This window comes from Lepidochelys kempii, chromosome 6 (assembly GCF_965140265.1).
Source record: "Lepidochelys kempii isolate rLepKem1 chromosome 6, rLepKem1.hap2, whole genome shotgun sequence".
In the NCBI taxonomy this organism is placed as follows: Eukaryota; Metazoa; Chordata; order Testudines; family Cheloniidae; genus Lepidochelys; species Lepidochelys kempii.
The window spans coordinates 131,803,199-131,815,565 of NC_133261.1; the positions used below are offsets into that span (position 1 = coordinate 131,803,199).

The 12,367-nt window shown below is 41.0% G+C and overlaps 1 protein-coding gene across 13 annotated transcripts in view; it reads right to left on the reverse strand.

Annotated features, from left to right (window-relative positions):
• FANCM (FA complementation group M) overlaps positions 1–12,367 on the reverse strand; it is a 147,954-nt gene that overhangs the window by 45,137 nt on the left and 90,450 nt on the right. For all 13 annotated transcript variants that reach the window (XR_012159625.1, XM_073350242.1, XM_073350241.1 and 10 more), the window contains one exon: positions 691–848. Coding sequence is in view for 12 of the 13 variants with exons in the window: in XM_073350242.1 (XP_073206343.1) it covers positions 691–848 (158 nt within the window). In the remaining variant the exon portion in view is untranslated. The remainder of the gene's footprint in view (positions 1–690; positions 849–12,367) is intronic.

Here is a 12,367-nt window from a genome sequence, read left to right on the forward strand (position 1 = left end):
GGGGATCCCTATTTATTCTTTTGCATCAAGAAAGAGCCCACTGAGTGGGAGTCTTGGCTTCTCTAAGTTAACAGAGGGATTTCAAAATACCCATAATTACTGATCATCATCACTGAGGATATAGTTTCCTTTTTCAACAAGAAATAAGTTTATACAAGTTGTTTGTATCCAACAGAAATAAGTTTCCTATGCCTATAATAGCAGCAGGAGACATGACAATATTCTACAAATATTTTAATTGACAGGAAGTAGGTCTCAGATATTAGAAAAAGCTCACATGCTGAACAATCTCTGATTACAATTCCCTGGTTCTTTCTCATATAGATATCAGAATGTCCTTACATTGTATTTTTTAGATAGCCTTCCTTAGAATCTTTTTCATTAATTTGATTCACTACCCAGAAGTCTTTGGGATTATTTTCCCTGTCAAAGGATTTCTTTGAATTGTTCTCAAATATATGAAGAAGAATCTTGGTCTGGGAAACTCATTAGGTAATATTCTGTCAGCATCTGGCATCCCCATAGCAAAAGTAGTTCAGATTTCTCTACAATATTACAATAACTTCTGATAATTTTACACTGTAGATCAATTCTAATATTAAGGAAAAACACGTCCAAAAATCAATGGCAGAGATTCACTTCTGTAATTTCTTCTTCTTCTAGTGACATTACACTTAAGTTTGAACTTACTGCTATTTCCTCCATATTTTCTAAAGTTTCAAAGTGACTTTGAGACAATATTGGTTCTTTGACTCCATCACTTTCTTTTAGTTTGTATAAGCTGTTCCATACTTCAAATTCCTCTGATGTTAGGAACCAATTTTCACGAGAGTCTGTTTGCTTTGTGCCTGCAAATGGGTAAAAATGAAAACATCTTTGGAAAAATAAATCTATGTAACAAAGAAAAAGACAGTGATTAATTAGGACCTCATATGATAATAGCCACAGGAAAACAAATTCGCACTGCCACATTGGTAATTAAATATTAACCTTTTCAGTCCTATTTTTTTTGTATACTAAATTTATTTGCATTATTAACTTTTCTCCCAGAATCTTTATGATATCAGCAAAGAGTGTGTTTGAATTTGAAGGCGAGAGTGTTGGCTTTTAACCTGTGAGTGACCTATATTCATGTGACCAAATATTGAGCTATACTTTATTATGGCTGGCACCTCCACATATATGGGGAAACATATCCTCCACTTGCTAGAGGATTCCCTGCTCCTTGAAGTCTTTAAACCATGATTTGAGGACTTCAATAGCTCAGACATAGGTGACAGGTTTATTGCAGGAGTGGGTGGGTGAGATTCTGTGGCCTGCGTTGTGCAGGAGGTCAGACTAGATGATCATAATGGTCCCTTCTGACCTTAATATCTATGAATCTATCTATATGTCGAGGAAAAAACCGAAGTATGGAAATATGGTATAAACACGAGTGGGTGGTTGATGAGGGGTGCCTAAGATTTAGTTATGTTGTTTGATTGATAAGAGGTACTTGCTATTGCAGATGTCTTCTGTAATGGATAAAATAAGGATCCACTGAAAGATGTTTATGTTAACTCCATAAGAACTGGCAGTTGTCACAGCTGTCAGTAATAATGACCAGATTAGAATCCTTTTTAGTTTATCAATCATGCAGCCTGAAGATCTCAAAGAAAATTCCATCAATATTAGGTAAAAAAAGTCAAAACAGGTCACAATAAAATTAGTCATCAGAAGTATTTTCCTTCCGAAAAGGAATTTCTTTGTCTCAGAGGTTTTGGGAGTTAGTTTGGGAATTAACACTGTCAGCATTCCACCAAATATGGAGGAAGGGAGCAAACTACCTTTTCTTCACCTACATCAAGTGGTGAAGTATGTCTTCTTTCTGTATTCTGGATAGTGCTGTACTAAACACTGATTGTTAATCTTTAATTAAATAATTCTATTTCAGCCTGTTATTTGATCATCTCTAATTGCTACTGAATTCAAACATGCAGCAACACAAACTGAAGTGGACAGGCAGAAGAATCTGTTGTTAGAAGCAAAAAAAAAAAATTCAAATATTCTGTTTTATGGAGGAGCTAGTGGACAGAGGTGTGCGTATACTTGTAAACGAACACTGGCAAGCCCTGCAGGTGGTGATAATTATCACACAGGGCAAACATAGTTCCTCAGTTAATCATGTGTTGCCAAAAGTCTAAGGAGAAAATTGAAAATATCAGATGGAATTATTGGAAAAGCCCTGTTATTGCACTGTATAAACCAGTAAAATCTGTTAAAACCAAACAACTAATTAATCCCTTGACTATTTTGGTCCCCGTTTTACCTATCAAGGGCATGTGGATGGGGAAGAGAGTACACAGGAAAGAACTAGAGCAATCTTTGAGGAGGAGGAAGAGAAAGGAAGCAGAGTACCCAGAATGCTAATTCTTGTCCTCAGTTGACACCTTATGTAGTCAACACCAAACTCCTGAAATGAACACAATGGCATTGGGGGCATCAGAATAATGGAGCGATTCCTCAATTCGCAAGGGGCCTACCTACTGTTCCTAACTGTCCTTTCCAGGTGCCTCACTCAGATGCCACAAAAATACATGACTTTCATATCTCAGTTCAAAGGCTGGTTCATGACATATGATCATAAGCAAAAATAAACTGTAAAAGTAAGCTGGTTAGATGTAACTTTTATACTTCTATGAAAGGCATATTTGTCCTCAGTACATTACAGTACAGGAGGCATGCTTTTATAAACACATGTAGTCTTTTGGATTATACATGACATCCACCTAAACTGCTTTAAGTGCACAACCACACAACACACATCACAATATTAATAAAAGCACAGAATAATTATTCAAATTTCACTTTATGCTGAGACACTAAAAAACTCCCACACCCCAAGAACAAACCAACCCCTCGCACCTCACCTGTGAGAGAAAATGGGTCTTACAGTGGCATCAGACTTGGAAAAAGGAAACTGGACCAAACACAGAAAGCAAAGTTCAGGGTGGAGTGTCTTCCAACAACACCATCCTGCTTCCAATCATACAGTACTAGGATCATTAACGCAAGAGACCCAATTGGAATCAAATTTAAAGGTACAGCATAAAGATCTGCAATATCCAGGGCCCAAACCTACTTGGTTTTGACAGATTTAAAAAAAAAAAAAAAAACTCCAAAAAACCATCCATCCAATTTCACCCATAAACTTAATAGGAGCCAGTGCAGTCTATGGAGCAAAGATTAAATATGTTCCCTGCATAAAACATCTATGTAAACAGGCAGATTCTGTAGAAATTGAAGTTTCTCAGTAGTTTATGCTTTTAAAATACTCAACCATTCATCCCATTGCCTGACACTAACCTTACTTCACCTCTAAACTGCTTAAGATTAATAAAGATCAACGTTTCTTAAAGACACTAACTTAGTGCCAGAAGAAAGCTCTTTATTACTTTGTTACGTTACAATCCATTACATAATAGTACCATGCACCAAGGTTCAGTGTTAGGAGGAGAGAAACAGAAGCACTAAGTAGCACAACCAAAGACTGGGTTTAAAGAAGGCATGACCTAAATAGTAGAGAGAAACAGTTCAGCTTTGTTTAAGTTTTAGGAATCAGATTTGCCTCTTTTGTAGTATCTTTATGTTTCCAAAAATCCACAGAAAGGATTGTTTGTAGTTGTAAATAAAGGATTTAGAAAGCAAACTCCAGTGTCATTAAATACTGTTACAAATTCAGTTTCAAGAGACTAAATGGACAAGTTAAATATTTAGCAATTTTGGGGGAGATGGAGACAGGGAGTAAGAGAGACACTTTACAAATAAAGAGGGCTCAAGGTTGACCACCGCAAAAATGACACACCTTAAAAATAAGCTTCTTGTTCCATTTAAGAGACACCACAACACTATTTCCTAAGAAATTGTCATATACATATCAACAGGAGCACCTATTCCAAGGAGCTTTCAGCCACCTGTAGTGGTAGCTTGGGTCTATGGTCAGTCAGTCAGGTGAGCAACTTCACTCAGGGTTCCCTTCCCTTCCCGCCAATGACCAGATGCCCTGAAGATTCTAACAGATACTCAGATACATAAGAACAAAAATTAGGCCCCAAATGAACTATTTACTCCCTTAGGAGTGTTAAGCCTCCCTGTTCAGCTGCTGAAGCCAAACAGATGAGACAGAGCTCAGGAAAGAAAAAATATTGCAAATGTGCTACCTTCAAGTTGTCACTAACTTTAAAGAATAGTGAGAGCATGTGGAGGATCTCCTGTGGACTGGCTTTGAAACAATACTGCAATGATGGACAAGATCTGAGTCTCAGAAACGGGTACACAAATGATCCTGCTTTTTTGTTTGCAATAATAAAATCTCACTCAATACAGAAACGTGATCACCTACCAATGGGTGCATTACATATAGATATACATGGTTACACACATGGGAACAAGGAAGTCTCCAGAGCATCCCTGGAACATACAGTGCTGTTTGTGCTTTTCACAGTGGCATCACTATCTTGGAAATGACTGTTCTACTCAGACTGACGGTATACCTCGTATTTCTGACTCCTTCCTTCTGTTAAGATATTGTCCAGTAAGAATTCAATTATTTAGAATGCTCTCAATATAGATTCATAAATACTAAGGTCAGAAGGGACCATTATGATCATCTAGTCTGACCTCCTGCACAATGCAGGCCACAGAATCTCACCCACCCACTCCTGCAAAAAACCGCACCTATGACTGAGCTATTGAAGTCCTCAAATCGTGGTTTAAAGACTTCAAGGAGCAGAGAATCCTCCATCAAGTGACCTGTGCCCCATGCTACAGAGGAAGGCAAAAAACCTCCAGGGCCTCTTCCAATCTGCCCTGCAAGAAAATTCCTTCCCAACCCCAAATATAGCGATCAGCTAAACCCTGAGCATATGGGCAAGTTTCACCAGCCAGATACTACAGAAAATTCTTTCCTGGGTAACTCAGATCCCACCCCAATATCTAAAGCTATGGGCAAATACAGGCTCTGTGCTCCTAAGTCTTTTCATTTTCCACAGAAATTAAGGAAATAAAACTGCAATCGGGTCTCTACTTGCTGTTTCCTAGCCTTGCTATTCGATATCCAGAATATGTGTAAGCATTACTTTAAGATATTAAGCAGAAGCTACCACCCTAAAAACAAAAATGCAACAGTATATGTTAAACACGCACATTAATTCCTTGCTTCCTTCAGGATCCACTTAACACTCAGAACTCCCAAGATTCCCCTATCCTATTTTCTCCACTTTTATACATCTATCCACGAGGCTTTTGTTGAAGCTGTAATCTCCGTTGGAGGACTGTGATTAGAGCTTCTTTCAAACTTGTCACCATCACTTCTTAAGTCAGTCAAAAAGAGTCTCAGAAACATGAAGTGACACTGGCAGGCAAGGTGCCAGATCATGCCAAGGTCCCCATGTCCCAGCTAGACACTTACAGATACATAGCTGGAATCTGTCTGGTTCACTCTGGGGTTAACATTGATAAAACTGGTATTAGAATGATAAGAAAGCATTTAATGTTTGGATTCTATCGAGTGCTTGTCAGTTGCCACATGCATTAATCTTATCTGTAATATCTGTGTTCCATGTTGTAATGCAATATTTGAGCAGGTTGTACTGTGAGCCTCTTCAACCGTATGGCGACATTAGTGTGAAGAGCTGCTCTTCTACAGAAAATATTACACCTCTCCCAAAAGAGGAGACCCATTGATATCAGATGGGCTAGAGTTGAATCTTGTAACCGGAAACTGCCTACATATGGAGAGAGAAGCCATCAACAAAAGGACTAAAGACAGGACAAGAGGCAATGGGGTCAAACAACAGCATACAGATTTAGATGAAATCTCAGGAAAAACTTCCTAACTGTAAGAACAGTAGGACAATGGAACAGAGACCTAGAGAGGTTGTGGAAGCTCCTTCACTGGAGGTTTTCAAAAGGAGGCTGGAGAGCCAACCGTCTTGGATGGTTTAGACACAACAAATCCTGCACCTTGGCAGGGGGTTCGACAAGGTGATCCTTGTGATCCCTTCTAACACTATGGTTCTATGATTGTTTTTCTGCTCTTCTCCCCATAAAGAGTAGTCATGCAAGCAAATTCCTCCCATCAGCTGAGTTAGCAGCTCAGAGCACATGGCAGAAGGGGAATAAAGACCCCAAACAAAAGGAACTAGCTATCTCTATGCTGTTTGGAGCAAGGTGTTTCTAGGAATAAGCAAGAGATTCCTGGCTGCTTAGCCTGGGTTAGCCCTAAAGGATAAATAGAGCTTGCTGATGATAGAGGCCTATATTACTTTTTGAAAACTAAGACTGTAACTCATTTGTGTGTCTATGTTTGCTTGCTTTAACCTTGTAAACAACAATCTAGTTCCCTTTTTTTTTTAATAAATCTTAATACAGGTTACTATGGAATTGGCTACAAGCACTGTCTTTGGTATCAGAGTAGCAGCCGTGTTAGTCTGTATTCGCAAAAAGAAAGGGAGTACTTGTGGCACCTTAGAGACTAACACATTTATCTGAGCATAAGCTTTCGTGAGCTACAGCTCACTTCATCGGATGTGAGTTGTAGCTCACGAAAGCTTATGCTCAAATAAATGTGTTAGTCTCTAAGGTGCCACAAGTACTCCTTTTCTTTTTGTCTTTGGTATGAGACCTAAAGCGCAACTGACATGAAGTAAGTGACTGGTCCTTTGGGATTAGGAGTAACTTGAATATTGCTGTGATTTTTGGTGTAAGGGGCCATCGATCACAAAGATACGCTTACTTGGGTGGCAAGACAGACTGGAGTACCCAAGGGGACTGTCTGTGGCTCTGTGTTGAGGCTGTTAAAGTCTCTGAAGAGTTCATAGAATCATAGAATCATAGAATATCAGGGTTGGAAGGGACCCCAGAAGGTCATCTAGTCCAACCCCCTGCTCAAAGCAGGACCAATTCCCAGTTAAATCATCCCAGCCAGGGCTTTGTCAAGCCTGACCTTAAAAACCTCTAAGGAAGGAGATTCTACCACCTCCCTAGGTAACGCATTCCAGTGTTTCACCACCCTCTTAGTGAAAAAGTTTTTCCTAATATCCAATCTAAACCTCCCCCACTGCAACTTGAGACCATTACTCCTCGTTCTGTCATCTGCTACCATTGAGAACAGTCTAGAGCCATCCTCTTTGGAACCCCCTTTCAGGTAGTTGAAAGCAGCTATCAAATCCCCCCTCATTCTTCTCTTCTGCAGGCTAAACAATCCCAGCTCCCTCAGCCTCTCCTCATAACTCATGTGTTCCAGTCCCCTAATCATTTTTGTTGCCCTTCGCTGGACTCTCTCCAATTTATCCACATCCTTCTTGAAGTGTGGGGCCCAAAACTGGACACAGTACTCCAGATGAGGCCTCACCAATGTCGAATAGAGGGGAACGATCACGTCCCTCGATCTGCTCGCTATGCCCCTACTTATACATCCCAAAATGCCATTGGCCTTCTTGGCAACAAGGGCACACTGCTGACTCATATCCAGCTTCTCGTCCACTGTCACCCCTAGGTCCTTTTCTGCAGAACTGCTGCCTAGCCATTCGGTCCCTAGTCTGTAGCTGTGCATTGGGTTCTTCCGTCCTAAGTGCAGGACCCTGCACTTATCCTTATTGAACCTCATCAGATTCCTTTTGGCCCAATCTTCCAATTGGTCTAGGTCCTTCTGTATCCTATCCCTCCCCTCCAGCGTATCTACCACTCCTCCCAGTTTAGTATCATCCGCAAATTTGCTGAGAGTGCAATCCACACCATCCTCCAGATCATTTATGAAGATATTGAATAAAACCGGCCCCAGGACCGACCCCTGGGGCACTCCACTTGATACCGGCTGCCAACTAGACATGGAGCCATTGATCACTACCCGTTGAGCCCGACAATTTAGCCAGCTTTCTACCCACCTTATGGTGCATTCATCCAGCCCATACTTCCTTAACTTGCTGACAAGAATACTATGGGAGACCGTGTCAAAAGCTTTGCTAAAGTCAAGAAACAATACATCCACTGCTTTCCCTTCATCCACAGAACCAGTAATCTCATCATAAAAGGCGATTAGATTAGTCAGGCATGACCTTCCCTTGGTGAATCCATGCTGGCTGTTCCTGATCACTTTCCTCTCATGCAAGTGCTTCAGGATTGATTCTTTGAGGACCTGCTCCATGATTTTTCCAGGGACTGAGGTGAGGCTGACTGGCCTGTAGTTCCCAGGATCTTCCTTCTTCCCTTTTTTAAAGATTGGCACTACATTAGCCTTTTTCCAGTCATCCGGGACTTCCCCGGTTCGCCACGAGTTTTCAAAGATAATGAAAAGTTGGCACTTAGTGCAGTTGGTTGGTGAAACCTAAGCCTGGAATTCACAATCAGTTTGGAGTTTGTGCCCTGGTTTTTAACAGTCTGCTCTGAGGTTGGTACTCATACTTTTGTGTCACCTTTAAGATTGTCACACACGATGCACTTTAACACCCCCAGGTACCACTGGGTAAGGTACTTCATTTTTCTGTAGGGTACAAACTTGCAAATGTAACACAAACAGTGAAGTGAATATCAGAGTGAATGATGACTGGGTCCTGAACTGAGAGAGTGTTTACGATTTAATACCATGCTATTGTCCTGTGATGTTTACCCTTGCTTGAAGGATCTGCCTTTTGTGAACTATTTTTCAACAGGAAAAATCTTCTCCAGTAACTTTTTTAAAAATAGACTTTTTCTATTGCTGTAGCACGAAGGGGACAAACCTAACAGACATTAAGATACAGGCTTTCTGAGCTCAGTTAAAAACTTCATAGTTACTTAATAAAGTGAATATAATCAGTTTTTTCTGAAGTACAAAGTGTGTCACTTGAGACGGAATGTGCTATAGATTTTCCAGTTAACCAAAATGAAGCTATGATGTCCAGTACACCACACTATTATGTTTGGACCATACTGTAAAATCCCCAAACCCTTCATGCATGTTGTCAGGAAGTAACATAACATTCAGAAGAACTCCTGGAGCCTTTTTCTTTTAAATTTTCTTTTAAAGCCAAACATTCAAGCAGGATTCCTGAAGTCAAGTTTTACTGAGTTTTTGTAAGGCCCCTTGAACAACAGTGTAATATCACAGGTCAGCATGGTTTTGCCTTCCAACTGAATGTGTAGGGGGGAGGTCATGTGATGCAGCCGAGCAGCTAAGCAGTGTTTCAGCGAGCTCCCTGCTAAATCCATTTAATATCATCTAAATAGCAATTTTTTTTGGCTCCTCATAATTATAACATAGAAATAGCTTTCTACACAGAAAGAGAAGAATGAGGGGGGATTTGATAGCTGCTTTCAACTACCTGAAAAGGGGTTCCAAAGAGGATGGCTCTAGACTGTTCTCAGTGGTAGCAGATGACAGAACAAGGAGTAATGGTCTCAAGTTGCAGTGGGGGAGATTTAGGTTGGATATTAGGAAAAACTTTTTCACTAGGAGGGTGGTGAAACACTGGAATGCATTACCTAGGGAGGTGGTGGAATCCCCTTCCTTAGAAGTTTTTAAGGTCAGGCTTGACAAAGCCCTGGCTGGGATGATTTAATTGGGGATCGGTCCTGCTTTGAGCAGGGGATTGAACTAGATGACCTCCTGAGGTCCTTTCCAACCCTGATATTCTATGATTTTATGATACACCAGTATGAATTTTTTATGAGCATCAGTGAAGACGAATCCTGCCAAATTTAGTATCAAAACTAGCAGCTGTAAAAGAATGGAGGCAGACCAGGACGACACTCAAGGTTGCTGAGTCATTTGGTCTGCAACACCCAGCAATGTGGCCACCAAGATCATGCAAAATATTAAACAATCAGAAATTATAGTCCTGTCTACATCAGGCTCGTTTTTGAAATATTTCCCATTATTAACATCAGTTCTGCTGAATCACTGTTAGCAACACCAGGATCCCACGTGAAAGCACTGGCTGTTGACACTGTACCAACCAGATGTGCTCTAACCAGAGGGTTAGAAGACATGGTGTTGAGAGTGGTATCTGCAGCAAGGCCAAGCAGTCATATGTTATTTGACTATTATTTTCACCCCTCCATGACAAATTATTCAGCATACAATAAGTAAGTTTTTCAGTAGAGCCATAACCAGCCTATAAATATGACATTTAGACATTTTAGTTTACTCCATATGCTTCAGTCACATAAAACCCTACAGGGACAAGTATAGAGATATTTTACTGCATCAGCATTTTCCATTTTATTGCCACAGAAATCTGAGGGGCCTTTACCAGTTATGCCTCTGGATCCCAGAGCAGGCTCAAAAGCACTCTCTGATCCAACATACTTGACATTAAAAAGCCAGATTAGGTAATCAGCAGTTCAGTAATATTTTAAAGTGGTTTTTTTTAAAAAGGAATTTTAGAAAAAGGTAGCCCATTGCAATGACCATGCTGATGAGATAGCACAGGGATGGAGGCAGTGTAAATACTCTGATTAAATGAAATGGCTGAATCAATCTTCTGGAGAGTAGCTTATAAATCACAAAAGTCCCTGGGGAGCACCTGCAATTTGTGTAGATCAGTTTTAAAGTCCAGAGGCTTCCATGAGCTCTTAATCTTCTCAGTATCTAGGTCAAGAGGGAAAGCAGACATGTTCTTCAGTGAGAGTAGCATTCCTGGATGCGAAAGATCCAAAAGGAAACAAACTCAAAATCCTTGGTTTGGAATTGTCTGGTCTTACCAGGAAAACAATCTTCCTCTTCCTATGGTGTGCTGAACAACAGTAACCCTTCCTTCTGAGCTCTGATATTTCTAACTGCTGGAAGGAACCAGCTGGAAACAAAGAATCTCTCCTACCCCAAGCCCTCATGCTTTCTCAAGCAGGCATCAGCTCCAACAGTGCAGCACTACAGTGGCTGACCATCAGCAGCGGGAAGCCTGCAAAATTCCCAGTGTAGACAAAGCCTCCGGGAGGTAAGATTCTGAGAGGAGAGCTTTCAGAAAGAATCGAACTTGCAGGCAGCTGCTGCTCGATGAAAGTGGCTAATTGTACTTGCTCTACCAAGTGACACCTGAGTCTTGCATGGGAAACAGGATGGAGCTAGTGGAAGCAGAGTCTGCAAGAGAGTCTGGAAATTTTACCAAGTTCCCTTTCTTCCAGGCCTTCTCAAAAGCTGGTTAGGAAACCAAGCCACAGAAGAATTAATCCTACTGAGTTGAAGAGGCTGCAGGCCTCCTTCTTCAGATGCTTACTTCTTAAGCAGGACAGCAGCAATTTTAGGATCCACTTAGACCAGGTACCTCTCAAGTATCTAACCAGGACTCAAACTCAATGGATCTTCATACTCCCAGGGGAGAAAGAGAATGTATCAAGGTACATTTGCCACCAACCAAAGTGCGTGCAAACAGCTCACTATCCCATAGGATGAGTGGGCCATTACAGCAAATACTACATCTAAAAAATAGCCTCTTAAACAGATTACTCAAGTAATTAGGATCTCTGGTTTAAAACAATAATAGATACTGTTCCACTCATCAGCAACTACACTTATCTCATAGGAATAAAAAATGTGCCAAGCATTCGGATGACACAGTGTGATTTCACACCAATGAGCAGCATTGTACTAAAATGGAGAGGAATGGGGACGCAGGTTGGCACAAGTTCATATACAAATTTATTTGTAAAATAAGTCTTTGAATCCGTTATCGTCAGCGATCCCTCAAGGTCAAGGATGATCTCTTTCACAGGTTTTATTTTTTATGGGTCCTTTGGGGAGTGAGGAATCTAATCCTTGAGCTGCAAACTCATTGGCAGTTATTGTAGGTGGTGCTGGAAGTCAGGGTTGGGCCAAGATTGTTGTGTGTCAGTTGTCTGACCTTTCTTTTCTGGCATTTTTCTGCTATCAGGGCAAGGTGATTTTCCTCAAAAGTAGACATTCCTTCTTTGACAAGCCTTCACCACTTATCTCTATCCTGTCTCCCAGTGTGTGGGGTCAATGCCACATCGCTTGGATGTTTATCTTGACGGTGTCTTTAAAGCCTTTCTTTTGGCCTCCCAGTTTCTTTTCTCCTTTGGTGAGCTGGGCAAACAGCAGTTGTTCTGGTAAGTGTACACCAGGTATGCACGCACAGTGGCCGCTCCACCTCAGCTGGTGCTGGATAATCAGGGCCTCAACACTGACGATGTTGGCCTCTGTGAGGACACTGACATTAGTGCGATGATCCTCCCACTTTATGTTGAGGATCTTCCGAAGAAAGCGCGGGTCCTGGCGTTCCTGGTCTTTCAGGCGTTTTCTGTAGGGCACCCGAGTCTCACAGCCGTAGAGGAGAGTTGGGACTATTACCACTGCTTTATAAACCAAAAGTTTAGTGTGTGTTCTGATGTC